The sequence below is a fragment of the Lentinula edodes genome, assembly GCF_021015755.1.
Source record: "Lentinula edodes strain Le(Bin) 0899 ss11 chromosome Unknown C8R40scaffold_37, whole genome shotgun sequence".
Lineage (NCBI taxonomy): Eukaryota > Fungi > Basidiomycota > Agaricomycetes > Agaricales > Omphalotaceae > Lentinula > Lentinula edodes.
The window spans coordinates 384,740-412,596 of record NW_025764343.1 but is presented as its reverse complement, the minus strand read 5'-3'; the positions used below and the strand labels follow the sequence as shown (position 1 = coordinate 412,596).

Here is a 27,857-nt window from a genome sequence, read left to right as displayed (position 1 = left end):
AAGCGCGAGGTGGAAGAGGGTAAAGTTGATGATATTCAAAGAAAATGAACCAACCACTCAAATTCCACCCGGCTACCATCTGCTACCTCTCAATTTCCACCGCTGTTCTCATTAGTAAATTCGTTCGGAATTCAAGATTGAATCTGCTTTTGACCTATGGGTTCCTGCCAGGCAAAATTTATTTCCGTATCATGCATTTCGGAAGGTAAGAAAACACAGGAGTCTAAAGCAGTCCGAAATAAGCACGTTACTCCCGACCATACTCTGAGCGTTTCCGTTGTTTGCTAAAGGACCAAGAAACTGTATATGGATATTTCAGTACAATATGGTATGTCCGCATGGAATGAATAGGCTATGGATTGCCTGACGACGACGAAAAACGACCAAAGAAGGGAAGAGTCCATGAAACGGAGTTAGCATATGAAGACAGCTGAGTACAATGCGTAGTAGAAAGTCTATGATGGGTGTATTATATCAAATGGTCGTTGATCGTAAAGCGTTGAAGGTACTATATCCAATGTACATTAAATACTGTTGCAGAGTGAACAGTTGAGGTGGAGAGCCGTCCGGAAGATGGCAGCTACGAAGTGCTTGTGAGAAAACCACAAAAAAAAAGTTGGATGATGAGGGCCACTCACGTATAGCTATTAATGCTATAAAGATGACAAGGACAAGGATATAGATAGTACCATATTTAATAATCTGAAAACCAGTCGGCCATGAAGCATACAAACAAGTAAGAATCCTGATCACTTACTATCCAACGACGTTGTCGTTTTTGCTTGATGGAGTATAACGGTGCCCGTATTTGCTTCGACGGACGTAGCCAAACTGAAAGACATGAGCTCGCCGTTTCAAAGAGCAAGGAACAACACATACATAGCAACGTGGCATGCACACGATCAAAGTAGGGGATCAGCACAGGAGGAGTCAGCATGAACAATAGGACATGTCCGATGATTAAATCTGAGCTCCATAGGCAAAGTTCGATAATCTTGACCACAAATTCACGAGCGGGCTGAGACATAACGTGGGCTCCAAGCCCTCGCCCATACCATCTTCCAGTCCACCAGGCGCGATTCGTTTCGTCGTGCTTGAATTCTCGTGAAAGGAAAACGGCAATGAGAACTTTGTGGACCGCGCGTTGAATTGCGATGACGGTGATGAGACCAAGGACAGCATGTGAAACGTCCCAAAGTTCGAGGAACCACTGAGCGTTGACAAAAAAGTTAGTGAATGTCACAATCTAAGTATAAACGCTTACCAGGAACTCGAAGAATCCAATCATTCCTAGCGCACCGAGAGCATGGGCTATAAACGCCATCACAGATCCAAACATTGGGAAGAGCGGGTCCAACATTGGGCCAAGGAACAGAGAGACCAAGAAAAGTGTCAACAACACAGCAGCATTCCAAACGATAGGTCCCAACGAGATAACAGCGATACGAATCAATGGTGAAGGCGGTTGAGTACCATTCACTGGGAAAGATTTCACGAACATGTACGCAATGACGAAAAGGATGGCCATCACAATGGGAAAGACGACTTCAGAGAAAAGGACGGCCCTCCAAGTCGCACGAGGCACGTCGCCAGAAAGCTTTTCTGAAGGATGTCCGAGCTTCTTTTTTTTGTAACCTGTGATCATTGTTCGCGACAAACGACAGTACCCAATCCAGGAGTTGATGTGTGAACGCGAATTACCACGAGACATCCAACGAAGGAATTGCCTTCAGACAGAACGATTAGCGCGACACAACCAAGATGGGATGAACCTTACCTATAATCAATCACGAAATCGGAGAAGACGAACTGATGAGGGTTGAATAGGAAGGGCGACACACAGAGCGCAATGATAGAAACCCAGAAGTAGATGATCCATGGTGTCCAAAGCGTAAGGGTGACATAGAGCAACATGATTAACGTTCGCATTCCCAGATAAATACTAGGACCAGCGAAACGGGAGTACAGTATGTTGAAGGTTATCCTGCTTGTTGCGAAACCACGTCCAGTCGCGATGTACCGTGCTCCTCCGAACGTCAAATTACTGAGGATTGAATGGGTGTAGATTTGGGTTGAGAACACTTCGAAAGCAGGGGACAATGAACCAAATTGCTTCGCTAATCGGAAAATGGCCTTCCATGTACCGCGTTCAATGAGTTCTAAGAACGAAAAAACGATAAGAAGTCAGCAAATGTATTCGTACACTATGGATGCAGGAAGAGCACAAACATACCTTGCAAGAAAAGGGGCAAAAATGAAATCATGAATACCAAGAAGATACTGATGATACGGTGTTCGATCCATTGAAATACAGGGAACAAGTTATAGCATCCCGTTTGACCGCCGATAAGTTGACCGGAACTCGTGTACTGACAAACGGAGACAGAACTTGTTAAAGTTCCAATGAACACCACTAGCAAATGACAGTCAGTACTATGAGAGATGACCACTAGATTGACCTACTAGTCACAACAAATATTTGCACCGAGAGGATGACCAGCATGTTGTTGATATGGAATCCGGGATGACCATAGTAAAACGTCAAAAAACGGTCGATGGGCAATTGAGTACCTAAATAGTAATACTCTCGACTAAGCATCTGTTCACCCATACCCGTACCGATTTTGGTTTGGAAGTTTAGGATGGTACCAAAACCAAGATCACGCCCTTTCCCGCACTGGAAATACTCGGTATGCTTGATACGTCCACCACGACCGAATGCGTTCATACCAGCGTAGATATCTTCGTTCAGATGTAGACCCTTCTGAGCCTTCGAAACCCCACCCCGAGTGTTCATGTAGAGAGCATTAAGAAAATCGGGATGACCGTAATGAAGCTTTCCACCAATCCAAGCCATGGACCTGGCAAACAATGTACCAAATGTTTGTTCCTTGCCAGCAGCAAGATCGCCGAGGATACCAATGTTTTCAGAAAAGATGTACTCGCGTGCACCAACGATGGCAACAGGAGCAGTTTTGAAATCCTTATGTCCCCATTGAGCGTACGGGCTTTGGCTAGACACACCACATTCTTCAAACTCGCCGAGAATATTCCTAATCTTCAAACACTCCTCAAGATAGTTGTCTTGATTGGCATCGATGAGCTGCAGATACTCGCCACGATAGAAGATGATGGCATGATTTTGATTGTCCGATTTCCCATCGCCGAGAATAGGGTTTCCCGGCAATTCGACTCTGAATTTCGGCCGACGCCTACTGGTATCCGCAATGAATTCGCTATGGCCATCAATAAGAGCAGAGAAGATTCGTGGATCGCCTCCTTCCTTCCTGGGGGGTTCTTCTTCCAAATATGCGATTTGGAGGTCCGGATAAGCACGAAGCAAGAACTCAGCATTCTCTTGCTCTTCCTTGTTGAACTTTGAATAACGCTGCATGGATACCACAAACTTGAACTTCCTGCGAGCCATGCGTTCGAGCTCACGTTCGAGTTTATCGGTGTTACCACCGAAAACCTGAACAACTTCGGGGTTTTCGACACGATACATAAGTTTGATCGCTTTGGAATAATTCATCATGCCAGATACTGTGCGGTAAAGCGTTTGTGCACGGAGTGAAGCCCAGATACGAGTACGGAGGGTAAATTCAGGAGCAGCACTTTTGAAGCCGATGAAGTGGAAAGGAATATCATCCACCTTCGCCTGAGCCTTCTCATCGCCACTGAACGGGTTCGTTCCATTGAACATCGCAGACTCTTCAGCCAGGATCTTGGTGTCTTTAACGAAATTCTCCCATTCGACGGGGTGAAGCTGTTTCAAATAATCCAGAACAGTTACACGCGACATTTTGTCTTCTTCACGAATGATTTCTCGGAGCGAGAATAAGATCTAGAAGACATCAGTTGCGCATCACAATCCATACATAAGGCACTACCTTTTCGCTGTAATGAGGTGTCAAGACTGTGAAAGTAGGCATTGCATCCACAGGCAGGGGTGAAGGCATCTCTGTAGTCATTGATTGGGCAAAAAACGAAATGCGACGTTCAGCTTCGCTGCCAGGAGGGAAAAATTCGCCTTTGAATCCTTTGTCCCGCTGTGAAATGAAAAATGGTGGAGCTCGCAGACTTCGTTTTCCACCATCACCCGTTTCTACTTGATGATAAAGTAATTTCTGAACATGATCGATGGAGAGTAAGTGCTCGCGATACATGGAGATAATGATGGCGTTCCAAATTTGTGACACAAGGACCTAACATAGCAGACATGACATCGTATGCTTACATCATATGAATACTGAAATCTTACCTTTGGTTTATACTTGACTTCCATGTCCTGGCTTGCAAGCAGCTTCGAGTAAATCCGTTTCGGGAGTCTAGTGAAAATGTCTTCCCACGGTGTCCAAATACTCAAGCCCAAGAAAAAACTTCGTCCTATACTCATCACAGTATTCCAGATGATATACCAGAGGAAAGTGTCAAGGAAAAATAGAACCAAGTCCATGAGATACATAATTGTCAAGGTGAAAGCAGCCTGGTTGGTGCAAAGACCGTTTCCAAAGTATTTGTCGGTGCATCCCTGTATCTTCATCCCGACCATGACACGAATCGGGTCTCGGAACGAAAGAGTCAAATAAAAGTACGACTCGACGAACTTGCAACCGAAAACGAGGATCCACAAGACAAAGGAGGCTAAACGGGGTCCGCTGGAGAGCGACGGGTACGACGCAGTGAAGGTTTGGCTGGCAAGATATTTTCGCGACTTTCCAGCAACGCGATCTCCGAACATGCGACCAGATGGCATTATGGAAAACAGCAAAACAGCCACCACGGAGATGAAGAATTGAACGATACCGAGAATAAGTGCTAATTGACCAGCGGAGCCGTTATGTACAGCGATGGCAATGTAAAATGTCGGCCCACAGGTCAATCCAAGGGTAACCAGAAGGAAGACAAGCCGACGAGTCAAGTGTGAAGTGTTGTTCCAAGTCGTGGGAATGTAGGAGAATTCGGCAAGAGTGGCAAGTATCATGATGATAGAGGCAACAGCACCTCCCAAAGCGACAGCACTCCAGGTCATCGCAGGAGTGGACACACCATTAACATCATAGATGGTGGGCGAGTTGAAGGAAGTGTAAAAGTAAAAGACCGAAATGTGAATGACCCATATACGGTTGAAGTTGATCAAAAGATGACCGAATGAGCGCTTCTCGTAGTAAGTTTTGAAAAAGGCCCGATTCCAGTCAATCCGGTCAAATTTCATGAATCGCTGAGAAGGCGCGAGATCGACAAGCCTCGTTTTGTCATTGAGGACGATTCTGGCAATGCCCTCAGGATACCAGAAGAGCTGATTTACGTCGTCATATCCAATGATGTCTTGATGATCCCGCTCTCGCCGCACAAACTTTCCATCCTGCACTTCATATCCTTGGTCCCGAATGAACCTGTATAACGGCTTCACAACTGCTCGTAGATATAAACCCTCCGGAACTGGTTCAATCCTGTTCTGGCATTCAGGAGACCGGTAGTAATCGTCTGCACACTTAAAAATGAAGCAAAGACATTCTGGTACAAAGCGAACTTGGGCCGCTTCACCCCAACAGAGCAAGTATAACGCAATTTGGCGGAGACGGTCATACTGCGACATGTTGTTCATTGCCTGACGCCATCGCTCCAATGCAGTGGACAGTGACTTTTCATGAGGGGGCCGTTTGCCTCCACCACGTTTCGATTTCAAGCGGTTGAGACCGGGGTTCTGAACTTGGCCAATTGCGTCGTCAAGGTCTAGTTGTGCCGCGAAGTACCATTTGCGATAGTTGGCGTTGTGCCCACCAATGTAATCGGCATGAAGTGTGAGTAGAGCTTGATTTGGTGACATTCTAGAAGCTCTACTGTCGAGCAATTGCATGAGGAAGTCGAACTAGAAACGTGAAGAGTGAGAAAAGTTAGAATGAAGAAGCTAATCAACTCACCATGTTGCGCATCGAATCCCGCTGAAAGCCGAACTTTTGAGTAAGATCCAAAAATATATCCTCAATTTCTTCCTTGGACAAGGGAATTTGACGGTCTGAGGACCATGCTGGATAAGAGTCGCGGGCTCCAGTGGAGTAATCCACAATTGTTGGCGTCGATGTAAAGTCTGAGTTCATTCGAGGACCCAAAGACTCCGCTGAAGGGGCATACCGCTGGCCATAAACGTCGCCGTCAGAATCAGGATCGTGAGTAGCTGCATATAGATGAGAAATTTGACGAAAAGGCAAAGAACTTGTATTCTTACGATATGGGTCATAGGGGGTGTTCTGGTCATAATATGCTTGCTCATGAAGCGGTCCACCGCTACCATCTGAGGTATATGTATCTCTTCTGTTGTCATCGACAGACTCATTGTCGTAGTACCGTTGTTGCGAGTGGGCTCCTTGCGTTGAGCTAAAAGGATCAAGATGGTGAGCATCAACAGAAGGTGGTGAGGAGGAATGGTAGCCCTCTTGACTGCCGCGTCCAGGTCTGGCGGGCATTGATAGCGGTGGGGAAGAAAGAATTAGACCGTATGACGCTAGCGAACCACGCCGTGTGTATCCTTGTGTACCGCATTTTCATTTTCCCACGCCTCACAACCTTCATCAAAAACTCATGACTGAACGAACTTTTTCTCCCCCTTCAAATTTTCCCTCTCGTAAATTCTGGCCTGCGAATCTAAAGCAACTATTTCTGATGCGTTTCCAATTTTAACCTGCCTACTGTCAAAAGGCCGCAAGCGGCAGGCGTCAAACACTCTAGTTTAAGGTTAAGCAGGTCATCCGTGAATCATGTAAATTCGGCTACCTGAGAGCAACTGAGTGTGCTCCCGAGCACCTAGAGCCCTCAGAGCAGGTTCTTACAAACTGCTCTGAATGTTTTTGCAGCTGGATAGCGCTCCCGGTTGCTTTCAGCTATAAGGCGAGTTTCCAGGTTTTGCAGATGCGGTCTATTATAGTTCAATTCTAATGTAACCTATCATGCTCCCTACTAAATGAAAATATCCCTCCCTCTTATGGATTCCGGCCTGTACATGCCCCCCAGGTTTTAAAAATCCACCAAAGTACACATAACTCCAATTTTCCTGCTTGAAGTTCAGATATCATTTGAAACATCAGCAGATTCTGGGTCTAATAACCTGAAGTCTGTCGTCATATTCAGAAGCTGTTCGATGTTTCAACTCTATCGCAGGTACAACAATGTTCCCGATAGATGTACGTACCGCCGCTGCTTTTCTCGCCGATTAAGCAGGCAGTGTTTTCCCTGGACATCTACTGGTACCGTTCGTGAGCTGACATAACTGCCACTTATGAATGTTTGAACATGCATATACATTGGCTTATGTTCACCAACTGTGAGGGGTGTCACCTCGAGAGACTCCAGCAGAGTCAATCATCATCACCCTTGTCAGCCCGGACCAATAAAATGTATCTGCCACAGTGCCACTTTTCATCCCCTGTCCGAATTATCTTTAGTTCTCCGCGTAACATAGGAAGCCCCCAAATCTAATATGACAGATTAGCTAGTGCCCCAAGAATCGAAGCAAGCGGCGTCTGCGGAAACCTAAGCAAATCGCTCCCTCGATGCATATGTTCCCTGCCATGTCACAAACGACCGATATACAAAAACATCTCATGTGGTCGCATCTTACAGACCTGGTCTAGGTACTGTACCGTCTTCTGGACGTTATCTAAAGTTCCGCGAGCCATCAGGGCACTCCTCTTTTAGATGCCTGGTCGCATTTAGTCTGCTTCCTTTCCTTGGTCAAATCATCTCGAAGGACCAAGTGACAAAGGCTAGAATACTACCCTCCAATATCATCACCCGTGTGTGTGTTAGTCGTTTCAGTTAATATCCGCATTTCAGATCAACCTTTTCCTGGAACACAAACTTAAATGATATATGATAGTATATCATCCCTCAGGATTTCTGTAAGCAAAGAGTATCTCAACTAGTAACCTTCTTTCAAACTTCCAGTTTGTGTTTTGAACAGCCTTTTTTTTTGTCCAGCACTCCTTCAGAGTTTTCTGGGTCTGCTGCGCTATTACCTTTAGACACAGACCCCCCATGTTTTTTGAAGTGAATAGTGGGGTTGAACTTCCGTATCGTTCGATTCTCATCCGTTCTACAATTTCATCGACATCATCGAAGGCATCGAGTAAGATTCTGTAAGGAGAACACAAATGCTGCTTTCCATTTGAGGACCTTCTCTTCGATCTTTTGCTTTTGGTGCCGCGATAGTTCCCTCCGTAAATACTGTCGTAAACGTGTCCAGCCTTCCGGGTCATACGACCTGTGGCAAGGGACAGGTCACAGCAATAACTCTTTCAATGAATGTTGCTGCAGATAGTGAACATCAGACGCCATTCCAGTCAAAGATTTGATAGGCTTGGACCAGTACGCACAACCGGTACATGGCGCACTCCCATGATTTTGTGACAACCAAAGAACTGGGAGTCGGCCCGAGGCAAGCTTAATTTCCATCCGTCTCCGTGGGTGGTACCTACCCGATTAGGATATTGATCTATCCAGGAACTCAAAATGCCCAGGGCCACAGGTGCTGGCTTTAAAGTCCTCAAGCTTCAGTACTCTGTCCTCACCTTAGGCTTCTTACTATTACAGCCATTCACATCTTACACAACTCAAGGATTACCTATGCCACTTTATGAAACTCGTCTATTTTCCTAAGAGCCACTCATCATTTTCCCCTCAACCATGTACCCTGCCTCCCATAACCACCATCCTGGCGGCCTATCTTATGATCGCATCCACCATTCCACCTTTCGGCGTTCCGAAAACTCCAGCACCGCTTGTATTCCACCGCCTCAGCAGATGACTGATGTCGCCTATCCAACAGGAATCGGTTTATGTTCATTACCTATTCGGTTTCAGTGTGGCCAATTTGCTGGGAAAATCATTCGTAGTGAGCTGTGTGAAATTCAGAAAGCTGACCTTGGCCGAAAGTACGCGCCTTCTTCTCTTCCTTATCCACTGATTATCAACGTCTGTAGGTATGCTCGCGTCGACCGGCGACCACTTGACCCACCGCCTGTGGTCGTATTAAAATTCTTTGAAGTCTTGGATGAAACAGCGCCAGACGGGGTGCGAGAGCTCACGTTCGAGTGAGTGAGTCGGTCACTCTTACATGCTTTAGCGGTCGCAATATGCTAGTCGTGTAGGGAGATTCAAATACTAGGATTGTTGTGTACCGTTGATCTTTTTCCCGTCATCGATGCCGTATCGCTGGGCTCACCTACAACAAAATCGGGTCCAAGAAAGTTCAATCCGTCCTCTTCCACTACGATCGCTTCAAGTCACTATGGTCCCGTATCTTACGATTCTCATGGATACACCCCTGGATCATCTATTCAAGGTCTTCCGTTGACTACTTCCTCGGCATACTCCATAGGTAGTAGACGAGGAAGTCCCTCGCGAACGGCACACCCTAGTGATATTGTTCACTGGACAGGGCACATCCCAGTTACAGAGTCTTCTAAGATGACGGATGCGTTAGTTGGTGCGACTTTTGTGCAACCCCAGTTTATAGATTACGAGGGGAGTAGGGCTTTAATTTTTGTGTTTTCAGTAAGTGCAATCAAAGATCTCAGCTTTCTCATCAACATGCATGCTTATGCATATTCTTCTTTCCCTGTGGCAAGGACCTCGCTGTTAAAAACGAGGGTACATTTCTACTCCGCTACCGCATGTTCGATCTATTTTCCAAGGCCGAAGGACATGAGGACAGGGTTATTCAGGCGGAATGCTATGGCGGACCCTTTCGTGTGTATTCCACGAAGGAATTCCCTGGACTCAGAGCATCTACTGAACTCACGAAGGTTGGACCGTCTTCGTATCTAAGTCTCGGCTTTATTAAACCTCCCCTCTTTATTTTTGTAGCTCATATCGCGATATGGTATCCGGCTTAATATCCGTGAAACTGAGCGGAAGCGGCGGACGAAAGACTCTCCTAATTCGCTTACCGAAAGCACTTCTGGGTCGCGTCGCGGGAAAAGAAAACAGTCGTCTATCGATGATGATCATGGAGAATTTGGCACAGACCTAAAGATTGAATGACACCACCTATGCTATGACCCAATGTACACAACCGTTCAAAGGCGTTGGAACTTGTACCCCGTAATTCAGGCAATTGTCAAAAAATTGTCTACTACCGCGCACCATCTCATAGTGACTGTATTTATAGCTTTGACACTGTATTGCTTACTTTCTGTAGACCTAACACTTCGATACATGTACATGTATACATATGATATGCGGCATTCACCACTGCTTTCCCAAAGGTTGTCTAAAATTATGAAGTGTACAATGTTTACAATCTTGTGTCAAGGATACAGATGATTTTCGTGGCTCGAACGTTCATGATCAATCATATTTTTCCTTTGTTTCTGAGTAGATCTTCCTCCTCCCTCTGCAACTCCGCGTCGATCTTCGCACCTTTCGATGGCTCGTTCCCATTCATCTGTGCTGGTTTCAGAGGGTCTGTTACAGTATCTTTAGTCTTGTTACTGGTGTTGTCAAGGCCGTGTTCCTGCGCGGAAGCTAGACGGTTTCCGAGGCTGCGTTCGTCTCTGTGAAGCAGAAGTGAGCGATGTGAAGAAAGTATATAACATTAATTAAATCTTACTTTGAGTCGAGATCATTGTGTGCGTTCTTCGGTGCAAATTCATATCTCTCTCTCGGATCGGCTTCTGATGCCTTATAAGTTCTGGACAATACGTGGAGGTCAAACCCAGTACCAATCTTGAAATCACAGAAACGCACCTTTGCTCGTTATCATTGTAGATCTGAGAATTTCCAACATTGGATTGCATGCTTCCAGACATTTCTATGAGAGGATACTGAGGGCGTAGGAGTTCTTTAGGAATAATGGAGAAATCTGGTCGTCGAAGCGCTTTTATATACTTTGCATTTTGGAGTACGCGTAGGATATGACGTCAAGCGCGCGCTTTCATTGACATCATTTAATTCATCCAATAAAACTTTATAGATTTTCTATGTAGCCTGTCTTTTATCGTCATGTTACAAGTACATGGAGCTGATACCTGAAGGGATAACCGACATTGCTAATTTACTGGACTTCCACCAAGCGTTTCTCAGCCTCCTTGAAGTTGATTACATTCCAAATGGCATTGAGATACTGAAAATTAAGGTGAATATGTCAGTGAACTGTGAACGTTAGGGAACACACGACATACGTCTGGCTTCACGTTCTTGTATTGTAAGTAGAAGGCCTATGAGGCATGGTTGGTATAGTCAACACCAACGCAGTCTTCGATTAATAGTAAGTGCCAACTTACGTGCTCCCAGATATCGATGCCAATGAGTGGAGTATGGGCTAGGAAGAAGTATAAATAAATAACCCAACATAGTGGATACAGCATGGCATAACTCACAGAGGAGAGGGTCTTGATTCGCAGTGGTGACAATTTCCAACTTCTTCGTATCGGAATTGTAACCCTGATCATATAGCCTTCATGAGCCAGTAAGGTCAACCGATCCAGCAAGGACTACGCACAAGCCAGCCCCAACCACTTCCTTGGATAGCAGCCGTTTTTGCACTGAAAACTTTTTTGAAGTTATCGACAGAACCAAAGTCACTCTCAATCGCGGTTTTTAGAGGTCCGTCGGTGAGCTTTCCTCCGTCTGCGCTCGCAGGTGCCAGGTTTTTCCAGAACAGGGTGTGGTTTATGTGACCTATATCACGATATTCAACGGCCACATCGGAAGACGAAAGCATTGATCTCATACCTCCACCATTGAATTTCAGTGCTGCGTGCAAAGTGATTTGTTCTTTGACAGAAGGGGATTTGGCGTATAATTCTTCCGCTGCGTTTAATCCGTTGACATAAGTTTGATGATGCTTTTGGTGGTGAAGCGTCATAATTTCTTCCGAGATGAAGGGTTCGAGAGCCTATGTTAACAAAAAATAGTCAGTAACTGCTAAATTGCATGCCTCGAAACGTACATTATAAGCATAGGGAAGCTCCGGGAGTGTATGAAGCAAGGCGGAAGCACTGGGAGCAGCGAAGGCACGGGCCGCACGTTGCGCCAGAGAGGGTCGTAAAGTAGTTCGAACAAGAGAGAACATGGTGGTAGATGAGAAAGACGTCTATAATTGCGCTCGGAAGATAACGCGAGGTTTACGCAAATTCCTTCGTCATTACTGAAATGCGCTCACGTGTTGCGATTCCCATTTTGAGTACGTTGAACATCTTCGTGCAGAACTATGTAAATTGCTCCTACGTTTGGGCTTGAGCTTGAATGCTAGGATCTACTAGAATATAGGTGAAAGGTGCGCTCAAGTCATATAGATAATTCTCTCTCAAATCCACAGTGCAGGTCCAGACCTATCGATTACATCCAAATTCTATCAACCACTATTGCAACAATGGCTAAGTTGGTCAAAAAGTCGAAACCAGATAGTGGTATGCCTGCTATACTGCCAATCAAGGGCAATTCTGCTCCAAATACCCTCATGTACTCGTCGACAAGGAACGTCGCAATACCTAGAGCTACCACTGTCTCATCATCCGAGGAACCAGGGAAACGTATCTCCAATACGATGCAAATTGCATTAGCCTCAGCTACTTCATCCAGTGTATCTTATTTGTCGTCAACGCCTGCATTGACCTCAGCCCCATCTCTTGACTTAAACACATCCACAAAGACGAAACCGTTGAATCTATACCCTCATTCCAAATCAGTCCATTATTGGGCCGCTCGTGCGTTGACGGCAGAAACTTTATTGGCAGCAGGGATAGAGCATTCCGAGAATTTGCAGAATGTTACTGTCAGTCAAGAAACGAAGAAAGCTGTAAGTAGTTATTGACTTGTTGATGGCAACTGTTTGGTATTTAACATAGTATGGACCGCAGACCGAAATCGCTCAGTTGACCAAGTTGTACGATGAAAGGTTGGCGAAGTTAGAGAAGTTACTAGTATGTTGTTGACCTCTATCTCAGATCTTTTTCCTTCACGATTGCGATGACCATTTCTGTATTTAGATCACTCTCCTTGGTGTCCTTTTCACGATCACCTTCCTGACCTTCTTCTCACAACTTACATTGATCCACGGAGGACGAAAAGATACTAGCACACGGAGTCAGTGGGCACATTTCACAATTCCGATCTTGTCGCCGTTTGCGTCTGTAGTGAGTTCCGACAGATCTTTGCCCTCCATCATTCACCACTGACATAAAGGTTATACTTTCTTCTAGGTCGAACACGAAGTATCCGTCGTAGGATCGAAAACTATAATTGGTCTTGGTCTCGTAATATCTGGTTTGGCGTATCTTCTTTTGCGGCATGATGGTCGAAACCGTCCATAAAAAGATTGTCTTGTCAGATACAGTACTTTGATTCCCTTGCTCCCTTCGGCTCGCAGTGAATCTCTATATGTCAGTCAACATTCTTTCGGCATAGACGTCGACCTGATGATCTATAGTGTCAATGATATCTTGAAAATATGTCCGTCTTGCCGGGGACTGGTCCCGCGAAGTTCCACCAGCCACCGCGATGAGCGGTAAACAATACAGGAGCACCAAGTGCCAAATTATGCTCAGAACATTACAAATTAACAATGAAGACAGAGGAAAGACGCTCAAGGCGGCACTGGCTAAAATGCCAATTACACGACTAATACGACCTCCCATTATTTATATCGTGAATCTATGTACATTGTAGCATCTATGGGGTATCAATTTACTGCACAAAAGTTGGCTTACTTCTTACTCTCGAAAAATCTAAGGCCGGGAGAAAGAGTGCCATCGTAGCCCTTCTCCCTGATCCAGCTCTCCAACGTATATCCAGTGGGATGGACTCGACGAATCCAGTCCATGTCCCTCGTCAAAAGATTATCTCCCCAAACTCTGAACATCCCAGCATACGTTTCCCTTATGGTAGGGCCTTTCTCTCCTGAGTCTCCTCTCATAATAGGTCGATTCGTATGAGGGTACCTAGCGAGATATTCCTCAACTGACATTCTTTTGCGAATTGCAGGAATTCCCGTCACCTTCGTAAAGGTTTCGACGAGTTGGTCCATAGTCATCATTTCCGTCGCAATTTTGAGTTCTTGGCCCGAGGTTTCGGAACGGTGGTCGAAGGTGTAACGTACCCACCAACCGATGTCCTCTAAACTAATGCAGGGGACATGCCCATCTCCGACAGGAAGAGCGAAAAGTACTGCGCCGTTCTCGCGCTCTGCGAGCGGACCAAGGAGCACCTAGTGGAAAGGGAATGTCAAAATATAAGGACAACTCAAATAGGTTAAACATACACCCCCAAGATTTTCAATGTATGGTCCAGTCGTTACGATGGACCACGTTAAGAAGTCTCCGCTGGGGATCGAATCCTGCGACCTCAAAAAATCGCTAACAATTCCTTTGCCATCTAGATGTACGGTATGATATTTTGGATCGAATTTGCCAAACTATGGATGGTTGGAAGTCGGTGAACTCTGAATTCGTAGTTCAGTAAGACCAACCTTGCTACCGTAATCTAGACCACTCCAGATGAAATGTCTCATGAGATGGACACGGTGTGCTTGTTCGAACATCTTGATAGCAAGGTAGATCTCTTTCTGCTGGCCAACAGAGTACGTGTCCGTATTCACAAAGACTCCATAACACCCTTCCATTGCGCAGGCGACAGTTTCTAGGGTTTCAAAGCTGCCTACATAACTACATGCTGAGCGGATATTTTCATGAAGTAGTATGGAAGCAAGAACCTTGGAATAATTCTGCACCCAAAGAGGCAAGGCCTTGTGCCTGTTCGCTCGTTGGAAATCGTGTAAGCACTCTTACAGAGTAAGGAGAGGGTTTTCCATCATCTTGTCGTGCTAACATAGCAGACACACATGGCCTTCCTTGAATGCCAGTAGCACCGATGATCAGCACTAGTTTCTTCGTAGGCATTAGAAGAGGGATAGTGGGATTTTATACTGGTATAAATCGAACTCGAGAGATGTTTTATACACAGTCACTCAACACCGATAGCCGCTTTATAATGCATATGCATAACTAAGCAAGCATACCACCTGCAATTGAGCACCGAAAGATTCTGAAGAAGTGAATTCATTACGAATGTATGACAGAGAAAGAACAGGAACGAACCTAGTACGTTCAATAGGGCTTTCAAATTTGAAGTACCAGGCAGAAAAGGAAAAGTCATATACACTGCGCCAGGATTTCTCGCCTGGCAGTGGCTCCAACAAGCTTTGAGTTTGTGACGTTTATCTACTGTTGTACTTATCTTATCTCATCCAAATAAACGCTAAGCACACGCGCGTAGGGTCGGGCTCAATGTCTCTTCCATCCTCTTCTATTTCTTCGTCCAATTCCGTCTCCCCAACTACTTTAACACCGTTTCTGTTTCCACCGAATGATTCAACAACGTACCGCGATCTCATATTATTTGAAGAACGCCTTAAATCCAACGCAGCTAGCTTGCAGAAGCGGAAACAGAGGTATCAGTGTGAGTGTTATGCTATTGTTACTCGAGTTATACTTATACCAACTTCCCTGGTCCGACAGTGTTCCTAGTCCAACTCTTTACTGTGATTACCTTTTTATTATATGAAGTCCTTGTCTCGCCCGAAGCATCACTGCTAGCCATACCCTACACATGGCTTCTTCAACGTCTTGGTCTCTTTCCCCTTGATCTCTCAAGTTCACAACGAGATCCACATTCCTCAATCGGTCTGGAAATCCTGGCAAAAAAACTGGACTGGAATCTGGATAGCTGGAATAGATTGGATGAAGAACCATTCCCGAGAAAAGCTACGATCCATCCCTACCTTACCACTGGTCTGTTATTTGTCAGCGTCACTACGCTGGTGCTATTCTTCGCCAGCGGTATGTATAGCGAGAAGATTGCCTATGCGAACAAGTAAGTTCCAGGTGCTCTATGGATATTCCTGTCTTCCGGAAATCTAGGCAATGTCCTTGTTCCACGCTTCTTATTTCTGTCGTACTAATTCCGGTGCTCAGATATGTTCCACATACCAACAAAGCCCTCCGATCGTTCAATATCTATCTCAATGTGCGAAAACCGCCGCTGAGGTCGAAATTTCAGTTCTGTTATTGGAACCCTCTTTTGTTCCTTTTCCCCAGACCTAGTTCTTTGACAACTACCTCAGATGTGTCGAATCCTTCGACATCAACTACACAAATGGGTTTGCGTAATTCTAGTCGCTCCAGTACACCCATCAGAGGGCCTGGCTCTCGTACACCCAGATCCTCCCGTTCGCCTTCTCCGTCACCGCACAATTCAACCCCCACTAAACGCTCCTCATCCAATTCTACATCTACCATGATTCCAATATCTCCTATTCCACCTACTCTCAACCCTCGTGGCGAATTGATTCTCTCCTCTCGCATCGATAGAGGCTTTCGGGAAAGTTATGAGAGATACCGGGCTGCTTTTGAGCGGAAGCGAGAGCTTAAAGAAAGAGAGGAACGGGCGGCCAGGTGGAGACACAAGTTCTGGGCCTGGGTGATGTTTTGGCGGAAACCTGAACCCGAACCTAAACATACTCGAACCGCCTCGCTTTTGAGGGGAAATAGCAGGGGTACACCGCCTGCTCTGAGGACCCCTCCAAGGACACCGCCCCCCTCTTCACCAAGGGGGCGACATGATGCCAATGATTGTGAACGGAATGTTTCTCCTTCTCGTGAAGGTCGTAAGGACAATGCGAATATGAGGGCGATGGCATTGGAACGGAGTACGAATCTTATAGAGAATAATAAACAGTACAAGCGGGACCAGTAATTATACATACATTACTATGTATAATTTCCAGCCCGACATTACACAGGGTACGTGCAGGGCGAGACTGAGGCCTGAGGCCAGCCGTATCCTGGGCGCTTATTTTTTACATTAACGTTTCTCGTACTTTCTCCAACGTTCTAGGAAGATTCGGACAAGTTGTATATTATACCCAATTTTATAATACTAATCTTCCACTCATCTGCTGCCATGAACCCTATAACTTCAAGAGCAATGTTAAGATTGGGTGCTCGCCGTTCTCTCGCTCCTCCTCTTCTTCCGCGATCCATATGGCGCGATTCGCATGTGCCCATTGTCCGGTATGGATTCCAAGTAATGTCAGCACGAAACTACGCTTCGGGTCCACCAGGAGGAGCAGGCGGTAGTAATGGCGGGGGTGGTGGGTTTCCTGGATTTAGCTTTGGCCCCCAACATAAGAAGGGAGACGCCTTGAAGGAATATGTGCGTTGATATTTTCAAATGTAAGCGAAACATGCTGAATAGGCATTCTTCAGAGTGTTGACCTCACAGAGATGGCCAAAGAGGGCAAGCTCGATCCTACAATTGGCAGAGATGAAGAAATTCGGCGGACTATTCAAAGTAAGCTAAATTTATGGTTCTTAGGTTGTATACGTTCTAACCTCATTTTGGCCTAGTCCTTTCTCGGAGAACCAAGTCCAATCCAGTGCTGATAGGTCCTCCTGGTGTTGGTAAAACAGCCATCTTAGAAGGTTTGGCTAGTCGTATTGTAGCGAAGGAGGTACCGGAAGTATGGCTCTCAGTCTTTTTCAAGCGCGCGCATTGTACGTATACTCATTTCTATATTTACAGTCTCTTCAAAATAAACGGGTCCTTTCTATTGATCTGTCTGCTATAATGGCTGGTTCGGGAATTCGCGGGCAGTTCGAGGAGAAATTTAAAGCTTTAATACGGGACATCGAAGACGAAGCGGGAAATGTTATTTGTTTCATTGACGAAGTTCGTAAGTATCTCTGTAACGAATTTCAGAGGCAAAATACTCACTCTGGATATCAGACACTTTGTTTCAGCTCGGTAAGGCCGAGGGCAGTATTGACGCGGGACAAATGATCAAGCCTGCTCTCGCAAGGGGTTTACAGCTTGTTGGTGCAACAACCCGTAAGTACATGGCTTTTGTGGATCTGGGCTTGTATTGACTTCCTCTGTCCTAATTAGCTGATGAATACCGCAAGACTATCGGAAAAGATGCAGCTCTGGAACGTCGTTTCCAACCCGTTAGCATTGATGAGCCTACAGTGGAGTCCACAATATCCATTCTCCGAGGACTCAAGCCACGCTACGAGGTTCATCATGGTGTTGAGATTTCTGATAGTGCTTTAGTCACCGGTGAGTTTCATATTGTTAAACGACATCCTCTTATTCACATCTTCATTCAGCCGCCGTATACTCTTCCAGATACATCTCCGACCGTTACCTGCCTGACAAAGCCATCGACCTTGTCGACGAAGCTGCATCCGCTCTTCGTCTGGCTCAGGAATCGAAACCCGATGAACTGGAGTCCCTCGACCGCGAAATCATGACCCTTCAAATCGAACTCGCGTCCTTGAAAAACGAATCCGACGTATTCAGCGTTGAACGGCGAGAAAAAGTCGAGTCTGACCTCAAACGCAAGAAGGACGAGGCGCAGCATTTGACGTCTATTTGGCAAGCAGAACGGGAGAGATTGGATAAGATCAAAAATTTAAAAGAGCGACTAGAGGAAACGAAGTATCAGTTGGAAGTGGCGCAAAGGCAAGGGCAGTATGAGCTTGCAAGTCGGTTGAGGTTTGCGACGATTCCAGAACTAGAGGCACAACTGCCGAAGGAGGATTCTGAGGGAGCCGAGGTAGAAGGAGAGGGACCGCTGTCAATGCTGCACGATAGGGTAAACCCAAACGACATTGCAAGAGTTGTGGCGAAGGCCACAGGTATTCCAGTCCAGAACTTGTTGAAAGGGGAGAAGGACAAGTTAGTTCATGTGCGTAAACAATTTACAACTTGATTTTGCCTACCGATTTGTGAACTAGATGGAGGATACTTTACGGCAAAGAGTAGTCGGACAAGACCACGTTGTGACAGCCATCAGTGACGCTGTTCGAATGTCAAGAGCTGGTCTTCAAGCTCCCAACAGACCAGTCGCTTCGTTCCTTTTCTTGGGTCCCACCGGCGTTGGGAAGACTGAACTATGCAAAGCACTGGCTGGGTTCCTTTTCAACGATGAACAGCGTGGATTGTACGTACCTGTATTGAGCTCGGAAGCTCACAAGCATATTCTGACATGGTCTATATAGGATAAATATCAACATGTCTGAATATCATGATAGACACACTATCTCGCGTCTGATCGGTGCTGCTCCAGGATATGTTGGTTTTGAAGAAGGCGGTATGTATCGGTGTTTTTCTCTTTGAGAGCCTTGATATTGACAAAAGCAACAGGTCAGCTCACAGAAGCAGTCCGCCGTAAACCTTACGCAGTCATTTTACTAGATGAACTTGAGAAGGCTCACAAGGATGTTGCTATGATCCTGCTTCAGATACTCGACGAAGGCAGCGTCACGGACAGTCAAGGTCGTAAAGTCGACTTCAAGAACACAATAATTTGTCTGACGAGTAACCTTGGTGCGTCGTTGCCCCCCAATTTTTTACAAAGAAATTCGCATATATTCAAATTCCTTGCCACAGGGAGCGACATCCTCGCTCACAAGAGTGCGTGTAACGAAGACGGAGTCGTCCTTCCTGATGCTCGGGACGAAGTTCTCCAGCGTACGCAAGAGTATTTCCCTCCAGAACTTCTCAACCGTCTCGACTCGATGCTGGTATTCAACAAGCTTTCCAAACAATCCATTCTCCAAGTTGTTTCCCTTCGCTTGAACGACGTTGCAGAACGATTGAAAAACAAGCGAATAACACTTGACGTTGACGAGTCAGCCCGTGGATGGCTAGCGACGCAAGGTTATTCAGAACTTTACGGTGCAAGAGCCATTGCTCGGGTTGTTCGTACAGATGTTTTATTCCCATTGGCACAGAAGCTTCTCAAGGGTACAATCCGTGAAGGCGATACTGTACTCATTCGTGCAGGAGACGATGGCTCGTCGTTGTATATAAAAGACAATCATTTACCCGACCCTAATGCTTCTGCAGCACAAACTACGGAAATCACATCAACACATTATCTCCATAAATCATAGACTGCATATCTACTATTTACTGTATCGCTAGCATTCATTCCCCTCTCGTCTAAAATATATTTGGAATGTTAAGAATGGTCTGAACTTGGTATGTTGTTTTCGAGCTTGACAGTGATTTCTTTACGTAACTTCGTTGCCTACCTTCTTGTACAATATGGCCCGAACCAGGAAAAACAAGCCGAAACGCAAAAATGCAGCTTCCGGGGGTGATCCAGAAGCTCCAACAGAAATTGAGTGGGAATCGATGGAAATATATAGAAAGTTCATTGTTACTGAGAATGCAATCGACGAAGGGGAGAACGTAGATCATCCATTTGAAGTTGGTGATTGGTGCGGTGCTGTTTCTTGCCATTAGACGACGATGCTAATCGGAAAACAGTGTTTCCATACTTCCTTCTAACCCTCCGGCTGGCTACGGAATAGAAGACGGGCCTGCTCTGCCTATCGAGGCAATGTGGCTTGGTCTCATCAAGGATATCCGGATGCGGTACAAGGGAGGAGAGCAGGAAGCTTGGTCTCGTGTTCAATGGTTCTTTTCAGCAGCCGACGTTAGGAATACTACACAAAACTTGTAGGGAAATGTACCGTTTATTGGAAGTTGAACTAACCAGTGTCATGAAACAGTGATACAAGCCATCTAGGCGAGAATGAAAGACTGTTATCTGATCATTGTGATCTAGTCCACGCATCTACGTTGGATGGTGTGTTTAGCAGTGGCGTCGCTTACTAGTCATTGAACTCATATCTACTCCTCCTTCCCGTCTTCCCAGATGTTGTTCCAATGAGATGTTTCAACTTTGATCCAACTTACATTTCATCCGTCGAAAAGAATACAACGCTGCAGCAGATGTTCACCCAGAAGCAAATTCGTGCCGCAGGTAGCCGAACGGAAAATGGGTCCATATATCCCGACATTTACTACCGATATGGAATCAAGGTCAAATCCAAACACATCTTCGTAAAGACTTCGTTGTTCTTCGCTTCATCTCTGACTGATACGTTGCGTCTAGCCCAAGGTCTCCCAGTTTAATTGCTTCAGCCCTCAAGTGTCTTCAAGTTCTTCGCGTTCTCGCTCATCCTCCCGGTCCAAATCTAATAGACGACCCGCTCCTATTTTAAATACTAACGTCAGTTCAAAATCACAGCAACACCAAGACACATGTCTCTCCCAGTCCTCATACTCTCCTCCAGATTCCGAACGGGCGCGAAGGATAGGTCGGCAAGTTGCAGACCTTGTACGCGAAGCGCACATCATATTAGAAGACGGAATCACACAAATCCTCAAGTCTGCATCTGAATCCAAACTTACGAACGAGTTCAAAAAAAATTTAACCCAGTTTGGTGACATGGCCAGAACACCTCGAAATACTGCACGGACAACTCGAGCCAGAACCGGAACCTTCAATGCAGATTCTGACATTCCGGAGTCAGCCACACGATCGTCCGAAGATCTGAATGTGGCACTCAACAAGACAGCCAATCAGCTTGCGTCTAAAATGCAAGAAGCCGTACTTTTGGAGGATACATTAGCAATGCATATCTGTGCGCGAGCGCAGTGTACTGCACCGCGTGGTAAGGCATGGCATCGGTCATGCTTGATTCGGGATCAAGCCCCAAGTGAGAAAGGAGTTGAAGGAGGTGCTGAGGATCTCGCTGACAAAGACGAAACGTTGCTACATCTCGAAAGCTGGATCTTACGAGATGCGCGCCGTCGAGGGCGAACACATTCAATCTCCTCCCCAAGCTTTGATCATGTGATGGCTCGATGGAAAGCGATGGGTCATTCACGACAGCTGGAAGTAGAGAGAATGCTTCAACTGCTATGTACCATCCCACCTGGCTATGAGCATCCCAGTATTGGCAATGAAGGTATGTATGAATTCCCTATTCTGTTCGCTGTGGGAATTCCCAGCATTGCCAAACCCTCAGCTGAGGGTAAATCTGCGGCTAGCGGAAAGCGGAAAGCGCGTACTAGTGAGCAAGAGGAGTTGGAAGTATCCGCGGATTTGTTGGAAGTTAATCTGGATAAAGGTTCCAAGTCACCAAAAAAACAGCGACGCTCTCTTCGTGTTTCGGATGCAGACAAGTTGAACATTGAGCCGGAGAGCGCTCCTCGATATTCAAAAGATGACGACGAAGAAGACTACATTCCCCGAATAATGCATACTCTCTCGTCACTGCTTGCCCCAGAATTAATATGTCTTGCGAGTCAGCCTATGGTTCGCGGTGGAGTACCTTCGATATCTTCTCTCTCTTCTCGGAATCATTCTCTTGCCTTTGCCGGAACTAGTCCGATATTCAGTTCAGAGTCTCTGTTTGGCGAAGCCCTCCGAACAACGATCACTGGTAATATATCTGAAGTCGCTCGCGCCCGGATTGCAGTGTACAAGGCCTTGGATGAGATGAGTCTACAACCAAAAGAGCCCGGCTCCAGTTCTGCAATTGATGTTGATATCACAAAGAAGGAGCCATTGATTGTGCCGCAGGAGTGGTCAGAGTACGTTTCTGAGTTGGAAGGCAGAGAGTGGTTGTTCGAATTGTTTGACAGTGCGAGTACATCGAAACAAAGAGAGAAGCGATTTGTGTCCTCAAAGGACAAAATTCGAGAGACGGTGCTTACTCGCACGCATAATTTCCTACGCCATTGGCAAGCTCATAGACGAACCATGATGCTCTGTCCTACTTGTAAATTCGATATTTGAAACGTCTTTCATACTCACACCTACTTTTACTTTTGTGAATCTTGTCGTTTACATACATATGTATCTATGTACATCCTTGGAGTGATCTATTGAACATCAGAGCTCTTCTTTCCTTCGTTCAGCTGTGCGCCAGTGGCTCATATGCCCATGCCTTCGCACCGTCTTGGATGAAACTCAACAAATTGAAGCCATCGACATCATTGAAATGCAAGCCAGGGTGCATATGTCCTATTACAGGCGCAATGGCATCCGATACCTGATGTTGCTCTGCTCCTCGAACTAGAGTTGGTTGAAAATCCTGAAAATCAGGTGGCGGAAAGGTGCGATCATCCATAGAAGTATGAGTGGCATGGTATGCAGGACCAGCCCACATCTGCGAAATAGAATGTAATGAAGAAATTCGAGCTGAAGACAGATCGTTTGTGTTTGTTGAGCGGTATAGGTCAACGGGAGGCGATGAAGCATTTTTATATAGTCCCATCATCTCAGCAAAAGGATCTCCAAAAAGAGCGTGATGGGGTTGTTGTTGTTGCTCCGGGGGGACATTGAGACCTTGCTGGGTCAGATGTTCGAACCGCACTGGAGCAGTATTTGAGCGTACGCGGTGGAAGTCCTAAGGGTATAATTATGTAAAGAGAAGGAAAACTCATGAAAGATAGTAGCAATTCGATTCAGACAAACACACCTCAGGCAAACGGACTAATTTGGTAGAAGCACCCAGAAAGTCCTCTGGTTTTCTTGCATTGGATTCGGGGAATCTCACTATGTCGCTGACTTCCGAAGCTATACTTTCCGCCTGTTCCACATCAAAGCATACGTCAGTTCCGCTGATAGGCAATCTCTTCACGGCTCTACCGCTCTTGACTTCCTGCGACATAACAGCATTTCTAAACGTCGTCATCGATTGGGCAGATTTCTTAACCAGTTCCGACAACCTCACTGTCGCAGTCCTCGCGTCCTTGCCGTCGGCCTGCTTGAAGAGTTCGATGGCATCTTGGAGGCTGCGGAACGCGTGTGAAGCCAGAGGATGGAAGGGCGCAACAATGACGAAGACAGCTTGGCAGACAGCGGCGCTGAAGGTATGAAAGACCCAATACCAGAGACGAGAAGTCAGGTCTGGATGAGAAATGCCCATACAAATCAGAATAAAATGGAAAGTTAAAATTTAAATGACGTACTGGGGTATGAGACGAACATCCCTCGAGCAATGTTAACGATTGCCGTGGAGGACTATGTAATGTCATCAATTCGAGGACCTTCTTTTATTGAGGGGAAAAAAGTCACCGAAACTACTCTTGCAATGCTCTGTTCATACTGAGACTTGAGCATTTTCTGAGGCTCGAGCATCAAAGCTCTACAGAATGGACCCCGATGCAAGTGTAATGTGGCCGTGAAAATCATCGTAGCGAGTGAATTCATTTGCGAACATTGTGTTTGATCCTCTGGTTTACCCAGCCCTTTGAAACCGCCCTCCTCGTATGGATCATACCGAGTCTGTCCATTAGCTCCCTCAGGATATAGCTGGGCCCACAATGCACGATCAACAGGATACATGACGTATGGAGAAAGAATCCATTGTGGTAGGGAGAAGTAAAATTCATTAATCTGTTGATCGTATTGCATGATAGCTGAATAGGTAGGAGGCTTCTTGACGGAGAAAACATTGTCCATAATACCACCCAGGACTTCTGCCCATCTAAATTTGTAGGTATGCCAGCGTGTGTGAGACCAAGTGCTGTTAGACGAGTCGGAATCTGAGGGTAGAGGACAATCGCTAGTGGTCGGCATTTTACAATCAAAATGTATCCCGCTCTGAGCGCAAGGGCGGCCAACAGCGAAAGATTGCTAAGTCTGACTGTAAGAGTTTAGAGTCTGCAAGGCTTTGAAGGAAACGTACCAAACAGTCATATAGATGTATTTCCCAGAATACGCGTCGTCTTTCTTCAAGGTCTTTAGTTGGTAAAGACCACCTCGAGGGGTCGATGTGGAATCCTTGCGCTTGCATTGACCTCACAGCTAGGCCGAGCAACTGCCATGCATTCTCCGCCCCTTCTTCATCCTTCATACTCAGATTGAACACTGCCATCAAATGCAATGTTTGCAGACCCTGTAAGGTAAGAATCTTCAGACCTCCGTCAATGATATTGCGACTGTTCAGGGCAAATGAGGCAAGGCGGAAAAGTTCTGCAGCTCGTATTTGAACGGAGGAACGAGGTTTCTCTAAATCAAAGTATTGTCCAATTGCAAGAACGATGCCAACGAGGGCTACGGTGTGTTGCAGAAGGGGAGTCCGGAGTGTCTTGATGGAGTCATTGTAGACCGCTGAGAGGTGTTTTGAAAAAAACGTTTCTTTGGGGACAACTTCATACCTTAAAAACAAAGACCGTCAACAACCTTAATGAATTCGTAGTCCCAAGAACGCGCACATAAAAGAAATGTGCTGGAAGTAAAGATTAGCAAGCTGGACGGCCTCCTCATAGGGCGGAAATGCACAGAGTGTAGCTAATATCTGTGTTTCAAGGTCGCGCTCCAAGTAGTCTTCATAAGCTAATGGGTAGACCTCAGAACATATAACGACCGACGGACCAGGAAACTCACTCCTATTCAGAGATTGATCCTGTGTGTCAAGGGTCAATGAAATTCAAGCTACATAGTCTTGCGGTTGTACCTCTTTACCTCGAGAACCCCACATATCACTGTCTAGATAAGCGGATCCACTGGACAAGCCAATATATCGAGACCGATTCTTTGGGTCGATAGTTAACGTGCCAAAGCCTACTGCGACATCATTGTAATCTGACACCGACGATGAAGAATCATTGTTGATTTCCCAAATTTCAGTCTCAGAAGGGTTGCCTCCTGCTCTTATTCGTTTGTTTGTATTGCTATGAGTGGTACGAGGCAGTCCAGGGACCTCAACTCCTGCTTCGACCAACGCTGCTTCAAGATCTTTTATGCGCTTCGCCATCGCCGCATCCCGGGATACAAACATGGCAACCTCAGATAATGGTCCTGCACCATCGCTTCCGGCCTTGTTCAAGGATGGAGGCAACGCCTGCTCGAGTCTCTTTAAGAATCCCCTTTTCCCTTTTTCCAACGTCCCGTTGGCTGTTATATATAGTTGACATGAGAAGAATAGTTCACGATTTACAATCAAGCACTCACGGCATAAATTTCCACAACCTCTCCTAATGCATGCGGCGCAAGGGAACACTCGATCACATTCTGGGAACACCATCAATTAAGTAACTCGCTTCTCTGGCTTGAGAAGTAAACCGTTCACTTATTTTGAGCCTCCTGCATTCTTGACACGTTGTTGCCTGTGATTTTCTAGGCTGAGAAGATGTGGCTGATGTCGATGAACTCATGGTGGTCGTCCTCCGTGTGCAGTTCGGTGCTGACTAATGTACACGGAAAGGCTGGAAAGGCTATGGTAGCACTTGAATATGACTACTTGAAGCTTGATTTTTTTCAAGTAGAAGCCGACAGTAATCTGAATCCTGTGCAGAAGATGACTAGTACATACTTCTGCTTATAATTTACTGTAAGTATACAAGGACTACACATATATGTAGATGTACCAGGTAAGTACTCTGTGGAGTGTAATTGTACCAGAAGAAGATATTACAACGCAGTACCGCGCTCAAAGCTAGCACGTATTTCTGTAGTATATTTGTCGTAGTACCGTGCAATCTGTGAAAGCACAAAAGTTAGATTTTGGAAAAAATCATCTGGTATCAAGCTGACCTTCTTGTTGAACACCCGATTGTGTTCATTGATATAGGTAATGTCCCCTTCGTCCTCATTAGGCCTCTTGCGTGAGAACTTGCCCTTTTTGTCGATGCTGAATGATTCAAGTTCGAGGAGGTTAGAGACTCCCAAAATGAAACAAGGTTGAACAACGCGTACTCTTTGTTGATTTTGGACACCATTCTGTCGATAGCATCCTCAGAAGGCTTGTTATCACCATACATGAGGGTGTTGGCATCTCGATACAGATTGTCGGCGGCGAGCTGCTGCTCGAGGGAGGAGGTAGAGACCTGAAATGTGTTGGGGTTTGGACACAAAGTATGACGAAGAGAAACAGACATACTTGCAACGAAAGAGGGCTTGCTTTAGGATTAAAGTTGGAGAGCGTGCCGGGAGCTAGCCCCATAGCGACCTCCTTCTGCTTATTGTAGGCATCGAGGTCTGGTTTAATGAGGTCAAGGTCCTTCTTATACCGTCGACGAGCAGCATGAGCATCATCTTCTCAGCGAAAACAACGCATTAGCAATGCAAGAATGGAATATGATTCAGTTTGATCTCACCATGAAACTCGAAATCGGCTCTCCGCTTCTTGCGTGCAAGTTTTTTCTCCCAAGCATCGTTCTCTTCGATCGTATATTCCCAATTCTTAGCGCGATTAACGTCTTCGCCCCGCTCTTCGGCATCAGCCTTCTCCCGAAGAGTCTCCGCAAGTTTCCTCTGTCTTTCAAGTCGGGCTGTGTCACGAGCTGTGACCTTCAGCTTGGTACTTTCCTCTATTAGTGATTGACGATTTGCTCGAGAAGAGGCAACCTGAATGAAGGATATTGTTAATTAGATGCTGAGATTTTATGGGGTAAATCATATAAACTCACCAATCTCTTTCGTAGCTGGTCCATCTTGGCCTTTCTCTCCTCTATGGTCATCTTGGAAGACCCAGCCTCGCTTTCAGTACTCTCCATATCCTCGTCTTCAGTGGGGTCCCGCTCTGGAGATTCCGTCGGCTCCACAATCGCTGTAGTTGCTTCTTCAAATTGTGTTGAAGAAACCATTGTTGGGGTTGGAAACCAAGCCGGTTTAATTAAACGCTTGCATCTTCTTTTGGCATTATGTTTCCCACGCAGCCTCTCATTAATATTGTGTCAAGTTGCAACTTGATTGTGTTTGTGAACGTTGACTATCGCAACGACACCTCGTTGATTATAACTACCAAACCTCTGTTCGTCGTCTCACTCTGTCGTTCTCTATCTATGCCGGACTTGACAGAGTCAGAAGCTATCAAAGCTCTGTTTGAATCAACTTCAGACTATTTGACGTTCTCGCACAGTACAAGATCTTCTACGCAAGATGGAAATTCCCCTTCAAGCGGTCTTACACAACGCTCGCCTTTGCCACTATGTAAATCTCCTCAGCTCAATTCTACGTGCTTGGCTTCTGACGCGCCACGGAACAC

At 45.9% G+C, this 27,857-nt stretch overlaps 11 protein-coding genes across 11 annotated transcripts; 5 read left to right on the top strand and 6 right to left on the bottom strand.

Moving 5' to 3' along the window:
- Window positions 1–524: 524 nt before the first annotated feature.
- C8R40DRAFT_1174651 (1,3-beta-glucan synthase) lies at window positions 525–6,467 on the bottom strand (the record flags this gene model as incomplete). Its single annotated transcript, XM_046232205.1, has 12 exons — window positions 525–580; window positions 639–702; window positions 758–831; window positions 880–1,210; window positions 1,265–1,727; window positions 1,778–2,159; window positions 2,234–2,413; window positions 2,464–3,844; window positions 3,891–4,205; window positions 4,262–5,872; window positions 5,925–6,178; window positions 6,230–6,467. 12 exons carry the CDS (start codon window positions 6,465–6,467, stop codon window positions 525–527), a joined length of 5,349 nt encoding a protein of 1,782 aa, XP_046082619.1.
- Window positions 6,468–8,799: 2,332 nt separating this feature from the next.
- C8R40DRAFT_1207673 (velvet factor-domain-containing protein) lies at window positions 8,800–10,337 on the top strand (the record flags this gene model as incomplete). Its single annotated transcript, XM_046233171.1, has 5 exons — window positions 8,800–8,930; window positions 8,979–9,083; window positions 9,147–9,552; window positions 9,627–9,803; window positions 9,865–10,337. The coding sequence occupies 5 exons, from the start codon at window positions 8,800–8,802 to the stop codon at window positions 10,039–10,041; spliced, it is 996 nt and encodes a 331-aa protein (XP_046082618.1). The 3' UTR covers window positions 10,042–10,337.
- On the bottom strand, window positions 10,286–10,965 carry C8R40DRAFT_1239862 (uncharacterized protein). The gene is made up of 3 exons (XM_046233495.1): window positions 10,747–10,965; window positions 10,610–10,690; window positions 10,286–10,553 (listed from the first exon to the last, which is right to left on the bottom strand). The coding sequence occupies exons 1-3, from the start codon at window positions 10,806–10,808 to the stop codon at window positions 10,352–10,354; spliced, it is 345 nt and encodes a 114-aa protein (XP_046082617.1). The 5' UTR covers window positions 10,809–10,965; the 3' UTR covers window positions 10,286–10,351.
- An 88-nt stretch (window positions 10,966–11,053) lies between these two features.
- On the bottom strand, window positions 11,054–12,019 carry C8R40DRAFT_995924 (Manganese/iron superoxide dismutase; the record flags this gene model as incomplete). Its single annotated transcript, XM_046236780.1, has 7 exons — window positions 11,054–11,122; window positions 11,181–11,216; window positions 11,283–11,320; window positions 11,379–11,442; window positions 11,501–11,679; window positions 11,734–11,896; window positions 11,951–12,019. Coding segments are annotated over 7 exons (618 nt in total), but the record flags the coding sequence as incomplete, so codon positions are not given.
- A 167-nt stretch (window positions 12,020–12,186) lies between these two features.
- Window positions 12,187–13,452, top strand: C8R40DRAFT_1122280 (uncharacterized protein). The gene is made up of 5 exons (XM_046228856.1): window positions 12,187–12,277; window positions 12,331–12,799; window positions 12,861–12,923; window positions 12,990–13,136; window positions 13,203–13,452. Exons 2-5 carry the CDS (start codon window positions 12,374–12,376, stop codon window positions 13,311–13,313), a joined length of 747 nt encoding a protein of 248 aa, XP_046082615.1. The 5' UTR covers window positions 12,187–12,277; window positions 12,331–12,373; the 3' UTR covers window positions 13,314–13,452.
- C8R40DRAFT_560848 (nmrA-family protein) lies at window positions 13,428–15,117 on the bottom strand. The gene is made up of 5 exons (XM_046235466.1): window positions 15,096–15,117; window positions 14,711–15,042; window positions 14,468–14,655; window positions 14,261–14,413; window positions 13,428–14,206 (listed from the first exon to the last, which is right to left on the bottom strand). The coding sequence occupies exons 2-5, from the start codon at window positions 14,895–14,897 to the stop codon at window positions 13,706–13,708; spliced, it is 1,029 nt and encodes a 342-aa protein (XP_046082614.1). The 5' UTR covers window positions 14,898–15,042; window positions 15,096–15,117; the 3' UTR covers window positions 13,428–13,705.
- Window positions 15,118–15,702: 585 nt separating this feature from the next.
- C8R40DRAFT_1122257 (uncharacterized protein) lies at window positions 15,703–16,864 on the top strand. Its single transcript, XM_046228855.1, has 3 exons — window positions 15,703–15,723; window positions 15,779–15,870; window positions 15,972–16,864. Exons 2-3 carry the CDS (start codon window positions 15,839–15,841, stop codon window positions 16,750–16,752), a joined length of 813 nt encoding a protein of 270 aa, XP_046082613.1. The 5' UTR covers window positions 15,703–15,723; window positions 15,779–15,838; the 3' UTR covers window positions 16,753–16,864.
- Window positions 16,865–17,085: 221 nt separating this feature from the next.
- C8R40DRAFT_1162708 (P-loop containing nucleoside triphosphate hydrolase protein) lies at window positions 17,086–19,955 on the top strand (the record flags this gene model as incomplete). Its single annotated transcript, XM_046230270.1, has 11 exons — window positions 17,086–17,211; window positions 17,265–17,349; window positions 17,406–17,518; window positions 17,581–17,731; window positions 17,785–17,886; window positions 17,944–18,114; window positions 18,165–18,745; window positions 18,795–19,000; window positions 19,059–19,150; window positions 19,204–19,386; window positions 19,450–19,955. The coding sequence occupies 11 exons, from the start codon at window positions 17,086–17,088 to the stop codon at window positions 19,953–19,955; spliced, it is 2,316 nt and encodes a 771-aa protein (XP_046082612.1).
- Window positions 19,956–20,297: 342 nt separating this feature from the next.
- On the top strand, window positions 20,298–22,716 carry C8R40DRAFT_560582 (uncharacterized protein). Its single transcript, XM_046235465.1, has 4 exons — window positions 20,298–20,526; window positions 20,580–20,656; window positions 20,726–20,892; window positions 20,966–22,716. The coding sequence occupies exons 1-4, from the start codon at window positions 20,408–20,410 to the stop codon at window positions 22,655–22,657; spliced, it is 2,055 nt and encodes a 684-aa protein (XP_046082611.1). The 5' UTR covers window positions 20,298–20,407; the 3' UTR covers window positions 22,658–22,716.
- Window positions 22,690–26,109, bottom strand: C8R40DRAFT_1122246 (fungal-specific transcription factor domain-containing protein). The gene is made up of 10 exons (XM_046228854.1): window positions 25,941–26,109; window positions 25,823–25,882; window positions 25,326–25,765; window positions 25,256–25,274; window positions 25,084–25,204; window positions 24,555–25,026; window positions 23,942–24,502; window positions 23,836–23,887; window positions 23,343–23,773; window positions 22,690–23,270 (listed from the first exon to the last, which is right to left on the bottom strand). The coding sequence occupies exons 1-10, from the start codon at window positions 26,023–26,025 to the stop codon at window positions 22,776–22,778; spliced, it is 2,736 nt and encodes a 911-aa protein (XP_046082610.1). The 5' UTR covers window positions 26,026–26,109; the 3' UTR covers window positions 22,690–22,775.
- Window positions 26,089–27,603, bottom strand: C8R40DRAFT_560361 (SYF2 splicing factor-domain-containing protein). The gene is made up of 6 exons (XM_046235464.1): window positions 27,280–27,603; window positions 26,968–27,217; window positions 26,751–26,905; window positions 26,567–26,697; window positions 26,405–26,501; window positions 26,089–26,350 (listed from the first exon to the last, which is right to left on the bottom strand). Exons 1-6 carry the CDS (start codon window positions 27,454–27,456, stop codon window positions 26,282–26,284), a joined length of 879 nt encoding a protein of 292 aa, XP_046082609.1. The 5' UTR covers window positions 27,457–27,603; the 3' UTR covers window positions 26,089–26,281.
- Between the last annotated feature and the right edge of the window lie 254 nt (window positions 27,604–27,857).